Here is a 25,111-nt window from a genome sequence, read left to right as displayed (position 1 = left end):
TTAGCTTGCAAGGGCCAGTGCTGCTCGAAGCCTGCGGTGAGTCGAGGCTGAGCTTGAATGCTACGTGCGTGTCGCCAGTGCTGCTCGAAGTTTGCAGTGAGTCGAAACTGAGCTGAATGCTGCGTGATTGTCGCCAGTGCTGCTCGAAGTCTGCGGTGAGTCGAGACTGAGCTTGAATGTTGCGTGCGTGTCGTGCGTAGTCCATGTGATGCAGAGCTGCCACGCCGGAGATGTGTGACCCCAAGCGTTGATGATCCGGTCGTGGGCTGCGATGAACTGTAGCGGCGTGACGAGGCAGTGAAGTTGCGTGCCGTAGGACCAGGAAGCGCGGTGAGTCGGCTGCGATGGTCCTGTTGAGGCTGCGATGCTGGCTTGCTGTGGGACGACTGTCAATGACGTGCTTTTATCTGCGAGAATGCGGGGATTGTGGTAGCCGAAGTTCTTGATGCGCTGATGATGAATCAGAAGGTTGTGTGGGAATCACGTCGGGGTCACCAGTTTGTGAAGATATACGACAAAGGGAAGATCTTCCACCGAGCGGGTGATATTGCTCGGTAGACCGACGGTCCGAATGTTGTTGTTCGGAACTTGTATATATGCGCTTTATCTTGAAAATGTCGTAAGCGAGATTCAGGCATCTGTCAATTATCTTGCGTTGTATCATGGCTACCCGCCACACTAGTATGCACACTCTCTCAGATATACCAATGAATGATATGATATTTTCCTTGTGTATCTTCTTGATTAGGAAGCCTACCCCGTGTAGTCCTTTGGTTTGGCCTATGTGGTACATAATGTATTTGTCATCTTCGATTATCTTTTCACCAAAGCGGCGGACTTCGCACAGTCCTATTACATCGTGGTTGATGCCTTGTAACGCTGCCTTAAGCTCTATAAATTTTAATTCGGAAGCTAATGATTTTACATTGAAGGTGCAGATATTGAAGGTGCTGAAGGTATTGTTCTTTAAAGTGGTTTCCCTTAGTGGGTTTTGGTCGAACTCTCCCGCGGTGACCGGCCGTATTGGGAGATGATATGTGGGTGTGGGAGTTCTAGTGTTGATTGCTATTTTGCATTATCCTTGGAAGTCTTTGTTTGGTTTTGAGGTGCTTCTTTCTGGGCGAATACTAGTTTGGGCGTCTGTGTTATGTAGCTTTTCATGTTCCTCGCTTTGGTTTTCTTCAAAGGTTGTTTTTCAACGTGTTGAGTTTCTTGGCTAGCAGTCATAGGTGTCTCCGGGGATTCGGAAAGGTATCTCTTGTTTGGTTGATTGCGGGGAGAATGTTTTTTATTCAGTATGATAAGTTTGTCATATCTTATAATTGCTCTATTTCCTGCTTCTTTTTCTCTCTCTAACTGGGCTTGCAACTCTTTGCGCTTTTTTAAGATTTCAATTGGATAGTCTTCTTTTATGTAGTATGCGGTTTTTTGTAAACAATATTTGTCTTTCTGAATTTTTAGTTTTAATCCTAATGTGTTGAACGTTATTACTACTGGTCTGGTCTTCTCTCCCTTTTTTCCCAACCTACGTACTGCTTCAATGCTGTTAGTTTCGCAGGATACTTTAAAATTTGTATTTATTATGCTGATTATCATTTCTTCAAGTTCGTGGTATGAGTTTTCGCGCTCTTCTACACCAAACATGACCAAGTTTTTGCGTCTAGACTGTCTTTCTAAGTTGTTCATCTTTCTATTTTGTTCTTCAATTTTTTGTTCTAAAAGCTCGTTTTTTAGTTCTAAGCTGCTAAACTTCTCGGTAAGGCTGTTAAATATTATGTTTTTGATGTCTTCCTTCATCTTTACCATATCTTCTTTTTGTTGTTTTATGTCTTGTTGCAAATTCAAGAACATGTCTTTTATTTCTTCCATAATTTTTATTTTTTATGTTATTTTTTATTTTACTGAACTCTATTGGAAACGTACAGTACTTTTTCTTCCACTCATTAAGTAGTGTCGTTGTTTGTCACTAGATGGCAAGTTAGAATTTAACAAGGGGTTTGTCTCAGTTGTTTTGACAAAGCACACTAGATGTCGCTTATCAGTGTTTTTTTGGTCGTTGAGATTATAATTTAAAGGCGGAAATTGTCTTCCACTTAGATATTTTTCTTTCACTTACATACACGTAGGGATAGTAGATATAATATTCGTATGAGATGTCCCGGGGTTTTCGCGTACTTTGAACATCCCTTTGGTGGACCGTATTTATGCACCTTTGTTTGAATTTTGGTGGTGTATTCTCTGTTCCATATGTTTTCGGGATAGTCTTAACACCGTTCATAGTGTTACGCGGTGAGCGGTTTTGTAGTTTTAAAAAAAAACTTTATTTTAATATACACTGAATTTATTTATCCTTTACAAAAATCTGATGTTACACGGACAGAGTTACGATGTTATGAGCTTGAAGATTGATGACGAACTCCTCAGTTTCAAGGAGAAAGAGAATTTATACATGAATAGTATTTACTAAACAATTAGTAAATGAGTCATTTAGACTATGAACCGTATTGGTAAACATATTTAGAATCTTACGGGTTCTAAATATGTTTACCAATACGGTTCATTCGGACACAATTAGTAAATGACGGAATTTTACCAATTTTACCAATGTGTGTTAACTAATGTTCTAATTCCAAACGAATATCTGATGTAAAGTAAACAATATACATATGATTTAGTAACATGAGGAAATAAGTATGTTATATAGTAACAATGATTTAGAACTTAAGAACTAAGAGTTAGAGTACATTATGTGTTTATGAGAATTGATATATGACTTAGGTACTAGTGTGAGGGGCATAACATAACAATAGACTCTTGCACATTTCTCACTTTTATAAAGCACACAATCGTTCATAAATGTATTTAATTACGAGCACGACACTGACAACAGCACAGTCTGACTACCCACCCACCCCTCCTACTCGCGAGCTATAGGGCTCTGTAAATTTGGCCCCCCTTTTTTTATTTTTAATTATTTGTTCGTCGTTTGTTCGTTAATGTTCGAATGTAAAAATTGTTTGTTCTTCTTTTGTTTATTTATAATTAATTAAACAAATGATCACCGTTAAGTGAGCCTCCCTTACTAGCTATCTTTATTTTTATCGCTCAGATTAATTCATTTTGATCAATTATCGTTTGTTCGACGACTATTGGTGATTGTTCGATCATAAAAACAATTAAATTCCCAATTATTAATTATTTTATATTAATGTAATACCGAAATACTTTACGAGATGGCGTTACAAAAAATCCCTTCCCAAAACTATACAACCGTTGTGATTGTCTACCGAATAAATAATATTTATTCGTAGGTGATTGTTTAAGATGTTATGAATATGACGGCGTTAACGATATTTCTGTTTAGCACGTGCAATAGGAGTGACTCACACAAGCCAGGTGCGCCGGCCGTGTCATTCGACTCATAAACAACAGGTGCAACAGAAGTGACTCATAAATAAGCCAGCTGCGCCGGCCAGTATAAAAAGGCGGTACGTGCCTCGCAATGAACATTATCGTTATCGGTTTAATTAAATTAAACAATTAAATTATTACATTTATTCCAAATTATTAAACATAGATACATTAATTAATTTCTTTTACTTTTTTCTTTATTCTGATTTTATTTTACTTTTGTTTTATTTAGTCGTTGTATTCAGTGGTCTTCAACCGTAGTTGCCGTAGTCAACACTGCATTATCCCCGTCCTATTACTCATTTTTCTTTCTTCTTCTCGCATTGGGGCCGAGAGGGACCTGATGACCACAAATAAATAATAAGGTAGCAACATCATGTCTGGGGGGTCACCTCCCCCCACCATCAGCACACCCGGTCCGTCCCGAAAGGGACATGAGGCAATGGTGGGTTCACCCGCCTATTGCTCCCTACCTGCTCGCCCGGAACAAGGCACCGGAACGGACGACCGGCCCGGTCCTTCGGGCGCGGCCCGGGGGTCACCGAGGATCGGTCCGGGGGAAAGTTTCTTTCCCTTACCGGCAGATTGCTCGGGGTCCCTTCGGCCGCGCAAGAAGGCGAGGTCCGAGTCCGACCGAAGTTCTGCAGAGGGTGTAGATAAACGACCCCGTATTGGACCTTCGTCCAAATCCTTAGTCGAGGACGACGAGGACGACGACAGCGAGGCGACGACTTCCTCCTATGAAACGTCCGAAATAGAGGCAGACACCGACACAGAACACAAGTCATCCAACCCCTCGCGTACCTCCTCTTCGAGGGTGGAGTCCTCTCCCCCCTCCAAACCAATTCCTAAGCCGAGGAAGTGTTTAGGGACAGTGGAGAGCCCACCAGCCAAGCAGCTGCGTACGCCTCCTCGGTCTCCTTCTCCTACCATCTCCCCCATTCCAACGGATAGGCCAAGAGGTGCCCCCACCACAGGCTGCATGGTGGGCAACCTAGAATCGACTAGGTACATGGACCTTGAACCCTCCGTCTCCAATTCTAAACCAATCCCTATCCCAAACCCCTCGCCAGTCCCCTCCACCTCATACGCGGCTGTAGCAGCCACGCGACCCGTACCCACCCAACAACACCAACAACACACCCACCAGAGTTCCACTGCCCCAAATAGGTCGCGCACTAAAGAGGAGCCCCGCCATCATCCACCTATTATGGTGGAAGTGCTCCCAAATTGGTCCCGCCATATGGCGGCCATTAGGGAGCGCTTGGGGAGGGCACCCTCCGTGCGCCCTTACGGAACAGGGTTCAGATTTCTGCCAGCGTCGGCAGAGGAATATAGAGTGGTCCAGGCCTACCTTGCCGGGGCCTCCTCAGCGGACAGTGCCATCAAATGGTATTGCTACGCGTTAGAGGAGGACATCCCGACAAGGGTGGCTATTCGCGGACTACCTGCCGACACCGACGCGGCAGAAATCACAAATTCCTTGAAGGAGCTGGGGTTTCCGGCTCGCTATGCCCGATGCATACGGGCTAAGAGAGGGAGGCCGGGGTGCGTATTTTACGTTACCCTCGACCACCTCTCTAAGGAAGGCCTCGCCCGCTTGTACGCAGTTGAAGAACTGCTGTACCTGCCGGGGGTGTCAGTTGAGGGATGGCGGCCAAGCCGTGGGCCGGCGCAGTGTCACCGCTGCCAGGCCTTCGGTCACGCCTCCACCAATTGCCACCGAGCGGTCCGCTGTGTGCGTTGTGCGGGTGAGCACATCGTGGCGGACTGCCCGAGGCCGAGGGAGGGGCCCTTCACCTGCGCCAACTGCGGAAAGGACCACGCAGCCGTTGACAAACGGTGCGTGGCCTACCGCAGGAGGGCGAGGATGTTGGGTGTTACCGTCCCCCCCCCCGTACCACCGGTGCCGCGCGCCCGGAGGCCTCCAGCTCCTGCAGTACCAACACCATCTCAAACAACTTCGACTCAAATTCCGGCCGCTAGAGTCGTATCAAGTAAGGGCAAGGGCAAAGGGAAATCGTCCCAAGCCCCAATTCTCGCCCCAACTCCCACCTTACACTCACGGCAGCCCAACCTAGTGGAGTCGAATCCAGCAGCCTCCACATTGATGGCACCGGCTAACGCTGCCCGACCGGCCGTTAGACCTCAACCGGCACCAAGAAACCTATCAAAAAAAAATTAAAAAAAGAAAAAAAAGAAAGAGAAAGCAAAAGAGAGAAAGCGAGCGCAAAGATTAGCCGCCAATATCCCACCCACCCCAGTAGAGAGAATGACTCCAACTCCAATTCCTGTGCCAATGGAGGTCACAGAAGCAATGCCCCCCCCTACAATCAATACAACACCAACACCAATTACAATCCACGCTCAGCCCCAAGAAAATTCGGTCGACGTGGGCATGACTCAGCCCCCACTACCACCCCGCCCGCAGAGGGAGCGGCGCAGCGGCCGACAGGACACGCAGCCTGCCGGCTTCGCTGCCTGGCTCCTCTCCCTGTGGGAGAAACTGTCCGAGGTGATCTCCGGAGTGATTCGAGAGATCGCCTCGGGAGCCAGTCCCTTCGGGGCCTTGCTCGCGGGGTTCTACCGGATGATTGCGCAGCTCAATGGCTAGCCAGGAGCTGCGCATCATCTACTGGAACCCCGACGGGATAGGGTCCCGGAGGTCGGAGCTCATCCGACTCGCCCAGGAGTATGACCCGCAGGTTATTCTCCTGGGCGAGACCAAGCTCAAACCTCGACAAGATTTTAGGATGCCCAACTACTTCGTGTACCGACGGGACGAACTGACCTCCAGCGGGCGCCCGTTCAGGGGCACTGCGGCGCTCGTCAGGAGGGACGTGGTGCACGAGGAGCTTGAGCTACTGACCTTCGCCTCTACCAGAACGGTCGGGGTGAGGGTCCACATACCGGGGGCCGAATTGCGGATTTATGCCGCGTATCGACCCCCGGGTCCTGATTTTGTCGAGGACGATATTAGACGGGCCTTGAACCATGATCGCCATCCGGCCTTGGTGGTCGGGGACCTCAATGCGAAACATGTCGCTTGGGGCTCCCGAATCATCACGCCGCCCGGAAGGCGATTGTACGAGGATGCCGAAAGGGGGGACTACTGCGTGGTCGGCCCCAACGAACCCACACACGTTCCAACGTTGGCCCGGTACCAACCGGACGTATTGGACGTGTGTGTTCACAAGGGGCTACAGTGCCCTCTAGCGATAGAGGCACTGTACGACCTGAGTACCCCTCACCTACCGATCTTGGTCACGGTGGGTTTGGGGCTCACTCGGGTCGCGACATCCCCTCTCAGGCCTAGGGTCGACTGGCAGTCCTTTACGGGACTGCTGGCCGACCAATCCTTGTTTCAAGACCCGTCTACCCCTGATGAGGTCGACACGGCGGCTTTCCGTCTCGTCGACACCATCAGGGGAGCCCTGGACCAAGTGACGACTCTGGTACCCAGCGGGGGGCCCAGAGCGGAACTCCCGGTGCACCTCAAGACGTTAATTCGTCGGAAGAGGGCACTGAGGAGGCTCTGGGCGACATCTAGGTGTCCCAGGATTAAGCGCGAGCTCAACCGACTTGAGAGGGAGCTGGCGACTAAGATGCGGACTTACCGGGGTGATTCCTGGGAGGGGGGACTGTTGGACGCGTCCGACGACCGTACGATGGCCCCCCTTCACCGCATCTGTCGCCGGCTCACCAACAAGCCTTCCCCCACTTGCCCCTTGGAGGACGAGGGGGGAAGACGGTGTTTTACACCGTTGGCTCGTGCTGAAGTCCTGGCCAACTCGCTGGAGCGGCAGTTCACTCCGAATGACTCTGCACCCTCGATGGCTGCATTCCATCGCCAGGTGTCAGAGGGCGTAATCCAATTCCTCAAACCGGAATCGCCGGGAGTCGAGCTGGGAGATGAGTCCCGAGTCACTCCCAGCGAGGTGCGCCTCCTCATCAAGTTGATGAAGAGGCGCAAAGCCCCCGGCGAGGACGGTATTCCTCCCCTCGCCCTGCAAAACCTCCCTCCCTCAATCGTGTCAGCAATGACACGATTGTTTAATTCCATTCTCCGGGTAGGACACTTCCCTGGAACTTGGAAATTGGGCAAGATTATCGTCTTACCCAAACCCGGCAAGGACAGGAGAAAGCCCTCCAGTTACCGACCGATTACCTTGCTCTCGCACGTGGGCAAGTTGTTCGAGCGGCTGCTCCTGAGGAGAATATCGCCGTATATTCTCCTCAGGCCGGAGCAATTCGGCTTTAGAAGCGGCCACTCGACGACTCTGCAACTGACCCGTGTCCTGCATCACTTGGCGGACCGGCGAAACTCGGGCCAATACACGGTCGCGGTCCTTCTCGATATCGAGAAGGCCTTCGACCGTGTGTGGCACGAGGGGCTGGTCCACAAGCTGCGGGACGCGGGCCTACCGCACGCTCACGTGCGACTGCTCGGGTCGTACCTGGAGGGCAGAACCTTCTTTGTCGCGGTCGAGGGCGCACGGTCTTCCGTGCGTCCCATTACGGCCGGAGTTCCCCAGGGTAGTGTCCTATCTCCTATCCTATACGCCCTCTATACCAATGACATCCCCACCCTGGAGGGTCACCTCCTGGCATGGGAGGAGGACGTGAAGTTGGCCTTGTTCGCTGACGACTCGGCCTTCTTCTCGTCCTCTCCGTTCCCCTCTGCAGCCATTATGAGGATGCAGAGGCTTTTGGATTTACTGCCCCAGTGGCTGGACCGTTGGAGAGTCGCGGTCAATGTGGGAAAGACCGCGGCCTTACTCTACGGTCCGGTCCGTATCAGAGTCGTCCCAAAGAAACTCAGCCTCCGAGGTGTGAATGTCGAGTTCAGGACCACGGTCCGGTATCTCGGATGCGACATCGACCGCTCTTTGAGCATGGTCGCGCACGTCAACCGAGTCATCGGTCAGGCTCGCGCGGCCATGTTCTTGTTGCGGCCGGTGTTTGCGTCCGGGCTTCCGACCAGGACCAGACTCGCCATTTACAAGACATACGTCCGTTCCCGCCTCACATACGCTGCTGAGGCCTGGTATCACCTGTTGTCGCCGTCCCAGCGATCTAGGTTGCAGGCCCAGCAGAGTCTTTCCCTCCGCATTATCGTCGGGGCCGGGCAGTACGTCAGAAATGACGTTATTGCCCGGGACCTAGGTGTGGAGTCGCTCGTGGAGTTTGTGACTAGGCTCGCCCGTAACATGTACGAGCGAGCCGAAAACGGGCCCCATGAGCATCTCCACAGCATAGCCCCGCTGCACGCCAGACCACCGGATGGTACGGCGTTGCCGCGGGAGCTATTGGTACCCCCGACGATCGTTCGGAGATAAAGCTCCTCGCCGGCTGTGAGGCCGGGGTGGACCTATGAGCGCCCCTCTCGGAGCTGAGTTTCACCAGCCTCTAGTCCCACGCCTCTTGCCCGTTTGGCGGGTCCCCCGTAAGGGGACCGCGGCTGCACCCCGTAGGTGCAGCCTCATTTCCACGAGGGGCTTTGACCCCACCCCCCACCCCCTTTTGGGATGGGGTGTTCTTACCCGCTACAGTCCTCCCCCCCATCAATATTGTATAACGATGGGGAGAGGGGGAGAGGACTGTAGCGTGGAGTGCGGATTCGCTCTCTCCCCCATATTAGGTTAGCTAGGTTATGTTAGGTTAAGTTAGATTAGGATTAGTTTAGGTGTGACGGCGCGCGCTGTCCCGGCACTCCACGGAGTGCAGGAACGGCGCGCTGCCGCCACTTAGTTGTAAGTTAGATTAAGTTAGGTGTACTTTAGGTTAAGTTAGGATAAGACTAAATTGTAAATAATAGTATAGGGAAAAAAAAAAAAAAAAAAAAAAAAAAAAAAAAAAAAAAAAAAAAAAAAAAAAAAAAAAAAAAAAAAAAAAAAAAAATTGAGGAGAGAGACAGCCGCCCCTGAAGAATGAAGAAAGAAGAAGAAAGAAGAAGAACAAGGAAGAAAGAAGAGTGTCGAAGAAAGAAGCCGACCCCACACATAACATCACGCCTGCCTGATAGTCCATCCAGCAGCGCATCACCCCTGTCTTATTAGGCAGGGAGTCACATGTCCGGGCAGAGGGGTTTCCCCGAGGCCCGCTCCGCGCCCCCGCAAGGGGACGCGACGACCCTCCGTCCGCAATGAACATTCGTTGGACTGCGTTTGCCTGGTGCACTTACTATATCCGTGTTACGTTGTGTGATTCAGTGACTGTTATACGTACTGGCTAAAGTTGGACAAGTGTTAAAGTGAATTGTTAAGATAACATATTGTTGATTAAATCAGGAATCAAAAAGTGACTTCGTTTTACTTGGTGTTCAGCAAGATAATGTCTACCCTCGAGCTTATAAATATTTCAGTTTTGATTTCATCAAAATAACTTGAGCTTTACTACTGAAATCCGAAAAAAAAACGAATTAAGGCTGAGTTAAGTTCAGCATTTTATTTAAGCCTCTTACTGTAGTTTTTAAATTACATTTATGCAGATTGATGTTTCAAAGCTTTCAGATTTCAATTTTAAAATCTGAAACAATTAAGAACAGCGTCATCTACCGTTCACATTTGAAACAGAATTTAATTTGGTTCAATTTGTAAAAGTTGATGTTGATTTAAACTAATAAATTGAGCGTTTCATTAGCTTTTAAGCTGAGTGACTATAATTTATTTTTATTCTATTGTCTATTTTTATTAAGTAATAAATGAGCAAAAAATAATACTTAACAAAAAGATATGAAATCCGAACAAAAACAGTTTCACTGTAAAAAATTGCGCCAAGTCAACGTTTATAAAACTCATCTCAATAACATTTGCACTTTACAAAAAAAATAAGACTTCAATAACTTTCATTATCTACAAAAAGATGTGAAATACAAAAAAATACCAAGAAACTGTCATAATGTTGGAAAAATAAAAAAACGATCACCTACGAATAAATAGAAGACGACTATGATTTATAAACGTTATTTAGTGTTTGAACTAGCATATATATTAAAGGTAAGTCTCAGTTGTTATTGGTTTTAATGTATTTGATTAAATAAAAATACATGTAAAAATCTGTTGTTTTTGAGGATATTGGGGACGTCTTAGGTATAAATAACAACGAAAAAGGGGTCAATTGGGATGAGAATACGTGATATGGAAACGACCTAAGTATAAATAGGTACAGGTTTGTAGGGTTGTCTATGTAGTTATAACAATATTTTTTAAATTTGTTGGTAAAAATTTGGTTTATTCGAAGCGAAATTGGGAATAAGTCTTTAGTTGAAATAGATAATCAATTTAATATAAGTAAGTCGATTTTGCAGAGACATGTAACAAGATCAATGAAATCTCAAGGTGGACAAAAATGTCTAAGTAATACTTAATAAAATATTTTATATTTGTTCAGAGTGGGGGTATTCATCTGATTAATCCATGGAATAACCGACACACCAAATCTATTAACCCAGATAGAAAAATCAGCCCCTAAGTACTTACCAAGAACGGAGAAATATAAACCGTTTCTAAGAAAGCCCACTATATATGTATAAATAAGTATATATATATATATATATATTGTTGTTAATGCACTGTCGATTGCACCTATAATTGAGGTGATGTCTGCCATGTACTTTTGTCAGTTTTTCAAATTTTTTTATTGATGATCACTTTGTTGGTGCAACTAAATAAATAAATAAATTAAAACTATATATAAAAATAAAAGTAGTGCCAACCCTAGCAAATTTCTCATTTCGTCCCAATTAACCGCAATTTTCGGGTAAATAGGGATTACACCTATTTTTGCATTTTTTGCTTAAACTGGAATGTTAGTTGCATAATTTTAAATTAGACAACAAAGATGCCGCCAAGACTCAATCATTTTGATCCTGATATAGCATTATATACATCAACAACTACCTTAAAATTGGTCATAAAGTTGGAATTTGTCCCTAATCGCCCCATTTTACGGTACATACCAATCAATTGCTCCTTCAGGATTTATATTTGTTTTTTTTTCTCTCGATTAAAACCGCGTAGACGGTACAAAGTTTAGGCATTATAGTTGACGCATGCGCAGTACACATATTTTGCATACATTTATTCAACTAATAAAAATAGTAAATTAAACAAAAAACGAGTAATTTCGAAAGAGAACAAACGTGTTTTATGTAAGAACAATCGAAAATGAATATTTACGAGTCATTAAGGATGAAAAAATATTAAAAATTGCATTAGAGGGGCTAACTTGTAGGTATATTTTTAAATATTTTTTTTAAATAAATAAATGCAGAACAAACAATTATTAACAGTGAACAATCATGAACAAATGATGAACAAACGTATTAATAGAAAATAAGTATAAAATAGGAACAAAAAATTTTTTTGAGGCGCCAGGTCATAAAGCTTGGTCTACGCAGTCTTGGTTGGAAACGATCGTTTCGGACTTCATCAGAACTGAAGACTGGTCGTCGTCTAGTCCCGATCTTAATCCGCTGGTTTATGATTTATGGTCAGTTTTAGAGAGTACGGCTTGCTCTAAACGCCATGATAATTTGGATAGTTTGGCCTCAAAGTTTAAAGGACTGTATGGATACCACTGGATACCAATGGAGGCCACTTCGAATAAGCTTTTTATACTTTAAATTGTTTTATATTTATGTATTAAACTAACAGACTGTAAAAGTAATAAATGTTATTTGCCATAGTTTTTTTTTTTGTTTTCCTTTGTAACAGTATTTATGGCCAGACTAAGTATAACTTAGTTCTAATTCCTGATCGACTACAAAAGGTCAAACAAACGAAATTAATTATTGTTCGGTTTGTTAATTAACCGTGTTTAGTTTTCTAACTACATTTTTTATTATATTTCTATTAACCCAGTAGACCCAATGAGTAAATGTTTTTTCTTTTGCATTTAAAAATGAAACGATGCAAAGCCAACTGTTTTTAAAATAAGATAAAAATCAAAATAAAAGATAAATTCTTTAAAATGAATACGAGTATCCGTCAAAGGGAAAATAAACGAAGTCCTGGAACGTTTCATCTTTCTGGAAAGAATAACTAAATATACATCTAAAACAGGGGACACCAATAAGTTTCGCTCGAGATCTGTTTTAAGAAATAAAATGATAATTGCGGTCCGCACATTTTATAGATTTTTTTATTATTAAACAAACCTAAATACGGAAATAAAAATAATATTTTTTTACATATCTATGTCGGCGCGTGTTTTTATAAACCATTAGTTCATGACTAATAAAGATGGGACGACAAGCAACACGTGCAAGTATGTCGGCGCGTGTTTTTATAAACCATTAGTTCATGACTAATAAAGATGGGACGACAAACAACACGTGCAAGCATTCATCGAAAACAACACGTGCAAGATAAGAGTCGTAAACAACATCGTCCCACCACGATACCTTGCTATAAAAACGCTCCGTTGTTGTCTCTCGAGCTCAGCGCTCCCGATTCCGTTCCCGTTACGAGGACTGTGGTGGATTGGCACACGCTGGGCATCAGCCTGGCTTAATCTGATCCACCATCGCTCCCGTTTAGCCCGGACTCTACCCCGTCTCCTCAGGATACCGCTGAAGCCATAGAGATCTTAACGTCATACATCACCTCGACATTAGATAGATCATCGAAACAAGTTGTAGCGGAGGACTTCCTTCACCGCTTCAAATTGTCCGACGATATTAGGGAACTCCTTAGAGCTAAGAACGATCGATACGCGCCTACGACAGGTATCTTACCGCGGAAAATCGTATTCGAATGCGTGCCCTACAACGCGACGTAAAGTCTCGCATCGCCGAAGTCCAAGATGCCAGATGGTCTGATTTGTTAGAAGGACTCGCGCCCTCCCAAAGGTCTTACTACCGCTTAGCTCGTACTCTCAAATCGGATACGGTAGTAACTATGCCCCCCCTCGTAGGTCCCTCAGGCCGACTCGCGGCGTTTGATGATGACGAAAAAGCAGAGCTGCTGGCCGATACATTGCAAACCCAGTGCACGCCCAGCACTCAATCCGTGGACCCTGTTCATGTAGAATTAGTAGACAGTGAGGTAGAACGCAGAGTCTCCTTGCCACCCTCGGATGCGTTACCACCCGTCACCCCGATGGAAGTTAAAGACTTGATCAAAGACCTACGTCCTCGCAAGGCTCCCGGTTCCGACGGTATATCCAACCGCGTTATTAAACTTCTACCCGTCCAACTCATCGTGATGTTGGCATCTATTTTCAATGCCGCTATGGCGAACTGTATCTTTCCCGCGGTGTAGAAAGAAGCGGACGTTATCGGCATACATAAACCCGGTAAACCAAAAAATCATACGACGAGCTACCGCCCGATTAGCCTCCTCATGTCTCTAGGCAAACTGTATGAGCGTCTGCTCTACAAACGCCTCAGAGACTTCGTCTCATCCAAGGGCATTCTCATCGATGAACAATTCGGATTCCGTACAAATCACTCATGCGTTCAACAGGTGCACCGCCTCACGGAGCACATTCTTGTGGGGCTTAATCGACCAAAACCGTTATACACGGGAGCTCTCTTCTTCGACGTCGCAAAAGCGTTCGACAAAGTCTGGCACAACGGTTTGATTTTCAAACTATTCAACATGGGCGTGCCGGATAGTCTCGTGCTCATCATACGGGACTTCTTGTCGAACCGCTCTTTTCGATATCGAGTCGAGGGAACCCGCTCCTCCCCACGACCTCTCACAGCTGGAGTCCCGCAAGGCTCTGTTCTCTCACCCCTCCTATTTAGCTTATTCGTTAACGATATTCCCCGGTCGCCGCCGACCCATTTAGCTTTATTCGCCGACGACACGACTGTTTACTATTCCAGTAGAAATAAGTCCCTAATCGCGAAGAAGCTTCAGAGCGCAGCCCTAGCCCTAGGACAGTGGTTCCGAAAATGGCGCATAGACATCAACCCAGCGAAAAGTACTGCGGTGCTATTTCAGAGGGGAAGCTCCACACGGATTTCCTCCCGGATTAGGAGGAGGAATCTCACACCCCCGATTACTCTCTTTAGACAACCCATACCCTGGGCCAGGAAGATCAAGTACCTGGGCGTTACCCTGGATGCATCGATGACATTCCGCCCGCATATAAAATCAGTTCGTGACCGTGCCGCGCTTATTCTCGGTAGACTCTACCCCATGATCTGTAAGCGGATTAAAATGTCCCTTCGGAACAAGGTGACACTTTACAAAACTTGCATAAGGCCCGTCATGACTTACGCGAGTGTGGTGTTCGCTCACGCGGCCCGCACACACATAGACACCCTCCAATCTCTACAATCCCGCTTTTGCAGGTTAGCCGTCGGAGCTCCGTGGTTCGTGAGGAACGTTGACCTACACGACGACCTGGGCCTCGAATCTATCCAGAAATACATGAAGTCAGCGTCGGAACGGTACTTCGATAAGGCTATGCGTCATGATAATCGCCTTATCGTTGCCGCCGCTGACTACTCCCCGAATCCTGATCATGCAGGAGCCAGTCACCGTCGACGCCCTAGACACGTCCTTACGGATCCATCAGATCCAATAACCTTTGCATTAGACGCCTTCAGCTCTAACACTAGGAGCAGGCTTAGGGACCCCGGTAACCGTACTCGTCGAACTCGACAAAGAGTTCGCCGTGTAACCTAGCCCATGAATCAGCTCGCTGAGTTTATCGCCGGATCTTCTCAGCGGGTCGCGATTCCGATCCGGTAGTAGATTCATTCGCGAAGCAGCTGCTCTTGAGCTGTTAGGTCTCCTTCGGAGGCGCTCAGGTAGCTGTTAGCAAATCCCACCCCTCCTGGCTGAGCCTTTGCTCGCCCACCTGTCCTGGTGAAAGTGGAAAGGCCTCCGGGCCACCAGTAATCCTTCAATCATAAAAAAACCATCAGGTGGGCTGTATGCTCGTCTGCCTACAAGGGCAATAAATAAAAAAGGTTATTATTATTGTTCGAAACCAATCCGTTAGTTTTTGAATTTTTACCATGGCAACACGGGTCGCGATTTGACATCTGTCACTTTGTCTTGCTTCTCGAACGGGACGGTACCTGTATATTGACGGTCTACGCTAAAGTATTGTATCATCGCTAATCCTTATCCATTCCTGCCCTATACCCTTCTCCCTAAGTGATACGGCGTGAGAAGACGAAGGCATCGGTTCCGGTGAGTGATTGCATGATATTTTGCTAAAATAGTACATACGGCTCCGCGAATCGCGGCACATGTCAGACGCGCACCTCGTACTGGTTTCCGGAGCCCTAGGCTGCCACGAGGTCGCTGGGTTCGAATCGAACAATTAGATTATGATTAAAACAGCGAAACATATGCATCTTTCCGTTGCAATTTCAAGTAGAAGTAGGTAATAATTGATTACTTAGATTTAATTATAGGTATTACAAATTATAAAATTTGTTTGATCATTTTAATGCAGAAACCATCGATATTTCCAGAATAAAATGACAGTCCTATCAGAAACGACACACCCGTATCGGAAATTGGTCTGGTCAAAACAGAGAGATAGACCGACAAAAATTGCTTATTCGAAATTTGACGTTTGCAATTAACCAGCTTTCAAAGGCATTCATTTCAAAATCACAAACAAATTGTTGCTTTTCACATTACTTATGCAGTACCTCGCCTTTATTAATTCGAAATGATATTTTGTTTTCCCAATTTCATTATGTTTTCTTTTTTTTTTATTGCTTAGATGGGTGGACGAGCTCACAGCCCACCTGGTTTTAAGCGGTTACTGGAGCCCATAGACATCTACAACGTAAATGCGCCACCCACCTCGAGATATAAGTTCTAAGATCTCAGTATAGCTACAACGGCTACCCCACCCTTCAGGCACACATCACCATAGTCGATCATGGGGAAGACCAAAGTTTGAACGAGCATTGTCTTGGTCTCGGGCGGAAGGAAATTCTTCTGGCGGTAAAGCATACGGAGTGTAAGTGTAACTCGCTGACACACGGAGATGACCTGGGCTCGCCAACTCAGGCTGGAGTCAATAAGTAGGCCTAGGTCCTTTACAACTGAACACCAGTTGATGGTTGAGCCATCATATATAACCGATGGGACATATGCCATATCCAACCGATACAACAAGCGTTGACTTCCAACAATAATAGCCTGACATTTGGCGGGATTCACGCTTATGCCGAAACTGTCAGACCAGGATTTAATGTAGGACAGGTCGTTATTTATTTTACCAACTGCCGAAGACACACTATCGACTCCAGCCTGAGCATAAAGCTGCAAATCATCGGCATATAGATGGTACGCACATTGAAGATTATCGGTAATGAGATTAATAAAAATTGAAAATAGTAGAGGAGAAAGAATGCCGCCTTGAGGAACGCCAGAGTGCAGATCACACCAACTAGACGAAGACTCATTGATGTGTATCGACTGCTGACGACCTCGAAGATAGGACGAGAACCAATCCAATGCTCCAGATGACATCCTAAGATGGGAGAGAATGGATAAGAGGATGTCGTGATTGACGTTATTAAAAGCGTTTGAGAAGTCTATCAGAACCAATACCGTAACCTTTGTGTCCTCCATACCTGCTCTAATATCGCCAATCACTTTAAGGAGTGCGGTAGTAGTGCTGTGGCAAGGTCTGAAACCGGACTGCAATGTACTCAACAAATGCTGTGAATGAATAAAGTTGGACAGTTGTTTGTGCGCACAAGCTTCTAAAACCTTAGATATGAAAGGAAGTATGGATATAGGTCGGAAGTGAGTAACAAGGGTAGGATTCGGTATTTTAGGAAGAGGAATGACATAAGCCTTACGCCATTGGGAGGGAAACATGTTGGTACTAAAGGAGAAATTAATGATGTGGGTTATGGTGAGAATAAGATGGTCTAAAGCTGTGGTAATCATGCGACGGGTGATTTTGTCATAACCAACAGCATTAGATCTAATGGATAGGATAATCTTTTTAATATCATCTGAAGTCATTGGAGAAAATTGGAAGGGGTCAATGTCTGGTTTAGGTAACCCAGCTATAAATTCAATAGTGAGACTTTTGACTTGATGATCAATGCCGGCAGATGCGCTGAAATGCCTGTTAAGGTCATCTAAGCCAATGGTCCCCTGGAAGTCTTTATTCTTCTCCCTACCAATACCCAGAGTCTTAAGGAACTTCCAGATATTCGCTGAAGAAGCGGAGGTTATATTTTCGAGAATATGGCGGAGCTTAGCGTTCCGTACCATCTGATTACACCGATTCCTCGCAACCTTAAATGATGTCCAGTTTTCCTCCGTGCGGCGTCTCCTGAATTTTGCCAAGGCCCGATCCCTACGCTTCATCGCCATCCGAACCTCACTCGTCATCCAAGGTGCTGGAGGACGTTTCAACTTGAATTTCCTGACGGGAGCATGAGTGTCATAAAGTGCCAGGAGTTGAGCGGTAAATATAGTCACCTTGTCGTCAATAGATGTAGCTGCCGTCAGTTCATCCCAACTAATTTTAGCAGCATCCTCACAATGCGACCAAAACAACGCACGCGCAAAACTTTAGGCTTGGATTTGGGAGGTTTAAGGACATAGGATAAGTAAATGAGGTCATGATGGGATAAACCAGGAGCAGGAAACTGACCGTGAGAATGAACAAGATCGGGAGTGGAAGTGAGTATTAGGTCAAGCCAGTTATCCTCTCCTTCAATGTTGTGGTGAGTGACTTGTAAAGGGAGGATGTGTAAACTAACTGACTCAACAAGGTCAAGGAGTTTTCGTGAACGAGTGGACAAAGGGACAAGGAGGTCGGTGTTGAAGTCTCCCATGATGATGTGGTGTGCGTAATCCGACCCTAAAGATTCCAGAATTGAGTCAAGACTGGAGAAGTAATCAACAGAGGGAGGACAATAAACCACACCAAGTAAAGTTTTGACTCCCTTGACCCAAACCTCAAGGAAAAGGTATTCAGCGGAATTGGAACTCGTGGAAGAGGAAGAGGCTATGACTTTATAAGAAAAGGAGGATTGGAGATAGATAGCCACACCACCCCCTCTCCTGTCCACCCGATCATTTCGGATTAGAATAAATCCAGGTAGGGGGTATGCGGCGGAAGGAAGATGAGGTTTGAGCCAGCTCTCAGAAATAAGGACGGCGTGCACGTTAGCGTCGGTGAAAGTTACATCTAGTTCACTGTAGTGACTTGCTATACTTTGTGCGTTTATATGACAAACGTTAAAAGTAACGCGATTTTCAAGATTAAACTTACCACGTATCAGTTCTCCAGTAGTAGCAACCATCGAGCAAAAGCTGTCATCACTGCTAGTAGAGGAAGTAGATTCATTAGCAGAGTAAAAAGAGTCATCATCTGTATTCATAATAAATTAATAAAATTATTTAAATTTAAATATATGTATATGTATTAAAGTAAAATAAATATGTATATATTTATTGAAATAATACTTCAAAATAAATATAATATATTGATATGGCGCAGATAATAAATAAAAATATACTACTGTTACGTGTTCGATCACACTCTGCACCACCCGCCAGCTAACAACATACAGTAATAACAAAAGTAAATGTTACATAAAAACAAAAAGTAAAACTTATAACATAAAACAATAAATTAATGTGAAATGGAACGTAACATTAATATCACTCTAATGTCAAAATGAAAGTGACATAGAAAAGAAAGAGAGAGAAGAACAAAAAAAATACAAATAAAAAGTGGGTAGAGAAAAAAGAACAGGCAACCAATAACAATTAAATATGAAAACATGCTAGTTGACGCTCGACGATATTTTACGGCTTACGCGTTTTTAAGTCCGAGCGCGATGTTTCGGCCGCCCCGTGATTTCTTACTGCCGACGACGATAACTCTGCTGTCTTGGGAAACTTAGTTATTAAGTTGTTTAGTTCATCGACAGTGGTGACCTTGATTCGGCTTCCATCCGGGACTTTAACAACAATAATGCCGTCCTGAGTCCAGCAAGATCGCATACCAAAATACTGCCGACTTTTGCTAAACACAGTTTGTCGTGACTTTGTCAAAAACTCCTTTATGGATGCAGTTGAGCCTTTCAGCCTGGACTTGGCTCGCCAGACATCTGACCTGTGGCTTACATTCGCAAACCTAACCAGTATAGGCCGATGATGCTCTCTGTTCGGTGTCCCAATGCGATGACAAACTGTGATAGACGAGGTTGTGATCTCCTTCGGCGACATGGTGCCGTTCACCAGCGACAACACGGCCTGTGTGCAGTTCTCATTGTCAGCCTCAGGAACTCCGAGAAATAACAGCGCTTTTCTACGATGCCTGGTCTCCAATGCGTCCACCATGTTAGCGCACTCCAAGATTTGTTGCCTCAGCAGCCGAAGCATACTTAGCATGAACTCCTTAAAAGTCCTGAACTCTTCAGCAACTCGAGCCACAGTATCCTTGGCAGTGCCCCCAGTGTGTAGTTGTGCTTCTAGTTGGGCCACCCGCTTCGAGAAACTGTCCTCCAAATTCTTTTGTGCACTTTGGATGTCTGTGAGTGTTGACATAGCGAGTTTTGTATACCTCAGTGATTTTTCTCGAGAACGTGATGAGTGTTATAGTTTAGTGCTGGCAGAAGGTGCAGAGCAGGATCATACACCGTTGCTCAAATGTGAGTACATGGAATGCACTGTCTGTACTACAAAATACACAACTTTTACGAGTAAATTTACAATTTAAAAAGAACAATTTCAAATTCTAACAGAAAACACGTGTACTCGATACACCGACCACAGAAAAAAAAAACTGTACTACTGTACTGTGTAGTGAAAAAAAAAATAACTGTAGGTATTTCGTTTACAATTGGACGCATATTATTTTTTGTTCGTTTTTATATACGAATCCGAAACGAAATTTTTAAAGACTGAAATGGTAGACTCCTGTCGTGAAATCAGATGTAGTCCGGACGACGCAGACGTGTGCGGGATCCGAGAAGAGGGTTCCGGTTACCGCGTTAAATTGTTTAGAAATGAGTGTGAACTAATAAAGTACGGTTGCGATGTAGACTACGGAAAAGGTATGTAGTGACGTATTCAAGGGCTTAATTTCTGTTTTTGACTCAATGTGCGCTACTAAACACACGCGTCACGCTTTATTGGACATACTTTAATTTAGCTTTGATCCGATCTCTGCTTGCCAAACTTCAGTCAGGCCAGAATGAAGATTTCCTGAAATTTTCATCGAAGTACGCGTATACAAAATGATTTTATTTCTAAAATAGGGTTAACGCCTTTTTTTTATTGCTTAGATGGTGTAACGCTAGAAAATTGAAATTTTTTTTTTAAATTAACGCCATCTAGCGTATACGTGGCGCAGTGTGGGGAAATAATATAATTATGAAACACTGCTTAGTGCTCTTACTCGTCACAGCATGGCGCGATTGTGCTATCTTGTCTGTGGTTCGAGGGTGAGATTGGCACAGCACTATAGGCGGAACATTCGAGAACCGTAAGACTATTCGTTTAAAAGGACAAGTCACTTTGTCCGAAGCCTTTTTCAATCAACATCTCCCGAGCTGCAGTGCAAGTTTTGTTACGTATTTACCAAAGTCAATTTAACACTTCCTTGGTGTATTTTTATTCAACCAGGGTAAGTGTTTCATAATTTATTCTCCACACTGTGTCCACAACCTTTATCTAAATAGAAGTTAACACCACTTTGTCTTGTCGTGTAGGTCCTAATAACTGGTACATTACATGTTCATCAGTTAGGGTGCGGTGTGTGACTTTATTATCACCTTCGAGATCCCGCAGTACCTTTCTGCGTGGACGCTGCCGGAAGCGAGGTGCTCTGGCTAGGCGATCCAAGAAAGTACTTGACTACCGTAGAACAAGAAACACACTTGCATACACAACCTGGCTCGGATCCAGCAACCCCAGTTGCGGGGAAGCAATCCAGTGAACGTTCATCGTCCATTTGTGAACCGAACTGGTGATACCGTCTTTGTTTATAGTATTGTTATTTTAAATCTCACTTTCATTGAATACTTTCTCGTGTGTTCGGTATACCTACCGACACACATTTAACAAGGATACCTTACCACTAACTTAATCTGTGTGAACAATTATAATTATTAAAGCTGTATTAATTTGTAGTGAATAAACTCAAGTGTAATAGATTGTAATTGTTTCATTTATTGGCGTGAGTCTCCCAGAGCGGTAAGTGGTGGCGCCCTGAGATCCTCCTCACAGAGTCTCCTGTTCACCGGTTGTCTACCGGTGGTGACGTGTCAAGAAGTGGTGCTCGACCCATAGACCACCTTTTGGGGAATGACGCGACTGGGCCTCATGTAACATCGGCATACCAGGGACACCCTTAGACACAGACACGTTATAATGGGTGGACGAGCTCACAGCCCACCGGGTGTTAACCTATAGACATTTAAGACGTAAATGCGCCACCCACCTTGAGATGTAAGTTTTAAGGTCTCAGTATAGTTACAACGGCTGCCCCGCCCTTCAAACCGAATCGCATTACTGCTTCACGGCAGAAATAGAAATTTCTCCGTGGTTCGTGAGGAACGTTGCCCTACACAAAGACCTGGGCCTCGAATCAATCCAGAAATACATGAAATCAGCGTCGGAACGGTACTTCGATAAGGCTATGCGTCATGATAATCGCCTTATCGTTGCCGCCGCTGACTACTCCCCGAATCCTGATCGCGCAGGAGCCAGTCACCGTCGACGCCTTAGACACGTCCTTACGCATCCATCAGATCCAATAACCTATGCATTAGACGCCTTTAGCTTTAACACTAGGAGCAGGCTTAGGGACCCCGGTAACCGTACTCGTCGAACTCGACAAAGAGTTCGCCGTGTAACCTAGCCCATGAATCAGCTCGCTGAGTTTATCGCCGGATCTTCTCAGCGGGTCGCGATTCCGATCCGGTAGTAGATTCATTCGCGAAGCAGCTGCTCTTGAGCTGTTAGGTCTCCTTCGGAGGCGCTCAGGTAGCTGTTAGCAAATCCCACCCCTCCTGGCTGAGCCTTTGTTCGCCCACCTGTCCTGGTGAAAGTGGAAAGGCCTCCGGACCACCAGTAATCCCTTTATCTTAAAAAAAATATAGAAATTTAGAGGCGACTGAATTTTGAAGGCGATATCTTACACAATACTTTATGATATACCGGTTATTAATCAGAAGGTATTGTCATCAACCTCCTTCCACCAGATCTGATAGAGTAACCTCACAAAATTTTCCTACGTACATACTTATCTCTGGTAGTTAGAACGGCTTAGTCGTCGTGGCCTAATGGACAAGACGTCTGGTGCATAAGTGTTGAGGCGATGCACCGATGTTCGAATCTCAGGCGGGTACCAATTTTTCTAATGAAATACGTACTCAACAATTGTTCACGATTGACTTCCACGGTGAAGGAATAACATCGTGTAATAAAAATCAAACCCGCAAAATTACAATTTGCGTAATTACTGGTGGTAGGACCTCTTGGGAGTCCGCACGGGTAGGTACCACCACCCTGCCTATTTCTGCCGTGAAGCAGTAATGCGTTTCGGTTTGAAGGGTGGGGCAGCCGTTGTAACTATACTTGAGACCTTACAACTTATATCTCAAGGTGGGTGGCGCATTTACGTTGTAGATGTCTATGGGCTCCAGTAACCACTTAACATCAGGTGGGCTGTGAGCTCGTCCACTCATCTAAGCAATAAAAAAAAATAAAAAAAAACGTAGTGTTATGAACGCGCACGAGTAAAAAGTAGAAGAAAAGATCTTCCTGGCTGTTTTTGCGGCAAAACGCATTCCACTTTTAACGAGTATATATTATATGTACTTAGTCTGGCCATAAATACTGTTACAATTAAAAATAAACAAAATATTACATTTGAATTTGGAATCTGTCATTTTTATATGATTGCTCATTGAGTTTTCTCATTTTGGCGCCAATACATTGTACAATAGTTTGCGATATTAAAATGGAGTGGGGTGATAAAGAGAACCGAATCGCTGTGATTGCATTACACAAAGTAGGTATGGAGCCAAATGCAATTTTTAAAACTCTCCATACGCTTGGTATTAGTAAAATGTTTGTGTATCGGGCTATTAATAGATGCAATGAGACCTCTTCTGTTTGTGACAGAAAAAGATCTGGCAGTCCACGTAATGTTCGTACGAAAAAGGTGGTCAAAGCAATAAGGGAAAGAATTCGAAGACATCCTGTCCGAAAGCAAAAGATTTTATCTCGGGAGATGAAGATAGCACCTAGAACCATGTCGAGTATTTTAAAAGATGAGTTAGGACTTGCAGCATATAAAAGACGTACTGGTCATTTCTTAACTGATAATTTAAAAGAGAATAGGGTGGTAAAGTCGAAACAACTACTGAAGCGGCAAAGGGAGGTCATAGAAAAATTTTGTTTACGGATGAGAATTTTTTTACAATTGAGCAACATTTTAACAAACAAAATGACCGTATTTATGCTCAAAGCTCTAAGGAAGCTTCCCAATTAGTCGACAGAGTGCAACGTGTGCACTATCCGACTTCAGTGATGGTTTGGTGGGGTATTAGCTATGAAGGAGTGACTGAGCCATACTTTTGTGAAAAAGGTATCAAAACATCAGCACTAGTGTATCAAGATACCATTCTTGAGAAAGTAGTGAAGCCCCTTAACAACACCACGTTCAATAATCAAGAATGGTCCTTCCAGCAAGACTCGGCGCCAGTTCATAAAGCTCGGTCTACGCAGTCTTGGTTGGAAACGAACATTCCGGACTTCATCAGAGCTGAAGACTGGCTGTCGTCTAGTCCCGATCTTAATCCGCTGGATTATGATTTATGGTCAGTTTTAGAGAGTACGGCTTGCTCTAAACGCCATGATAATTTGGAGTCCCTAAAACAATCCGTACGATTGGTAGTGAACATTTTTCCCATGGAAAGAGTGCGTGCTTCTATTGATAACTGGCCTCAACGTTTAAAGGACTGTATTGCAGCCAATGGAGACCACTTCGAATAAGCTTTTTATACTTTAAATTGTTTTATATTTATGTATTAAACTAACACACTGTAAAAGTAATAAATGTTATTTGCAATAGATTTTTTTATTTTTTTATTGTAACAGTATTTCGTCATGATCGTAGAATAATGTCGGATTTGAAAAAAAATCCAAAATCCACTTTTTACCATATTTGGATACTACATTGTCTAAATATTATTGCCACATTTAAAAAAAAATTACATGTATTTTAGATTTCAAATTAAGCAGTCGGTAAAATGACGGATTTGATAGACGCTCATAGTAAAATGACGCTTGTGCATAATCGTCTCTACGCGACGTGCGCCCGGCCCTCCCACTCCTGACGTATCCACGCAGCCGACATTGTTCCTCGAAGTTGCCCACGCGTTGTCTTCAGATTCAATTTTTCTTAAGCATTTACACTAGATTACCTCATTTACCTGTTTATTAAGTATTACGTACCTAGCTTTCTTACGTACCGTCTTAAAAGGTGTGTCACAATGAAACCAGGACGATCAAAGCTTTGTTAAAACTGGTGGAAGAAAGAAGCAAAAATGCACAAATTACGAATTTTACTCATGAAGAGTGCACTGATGAGGAGGACTGTATACCACTGACTCCAGGTAGGTTAATCAATTATGTATTAACATCTGGTATTATTTAATTTTTGTGTTAAAACCATATTTTCTAAAGTAAATGATTATAGTATCGGTTCTGACTATCTGTCGGTTTTC

At 44.6% G+C, this 25,111-nt stretch overlaps 1 protein-coding gene across 1 annotated transcript; it reads right to left on the bottom strand.

Annotated features, from left to right (window-relative positions):
* Positions 1-1,065: 1,065 nt before the first annotated feature.
* Positions 1,066-1,797, bottom strand: LOC134201719 (uncharacterized). Its single transcript, XM_062676966.1, has one exon. It carries the CDS (start codon positions 1,795-1,797, stop codon positions 1,066-1,068), a length of 732 nt encoding a protein of 243 aa, XP_062532950.1.
* Between the last annotated feature and the right edge of the window lie 23,314 nt (positions 1,798-25,111).

Source organism: Bombyx mori, chromosome W, assembly GCF_030269925.1.
Source record: "Bombyx mori chromosome W, ASM3026992v2".
NCBI lineage: Eukaryota > Metazoa > Arthropoda > Insecta > Lepidoptera > Bombycidae > Bombyx > Bombyx mori.
This window is presented reverse-complemented; position numbering and strand designations above follow the sequence as displayed.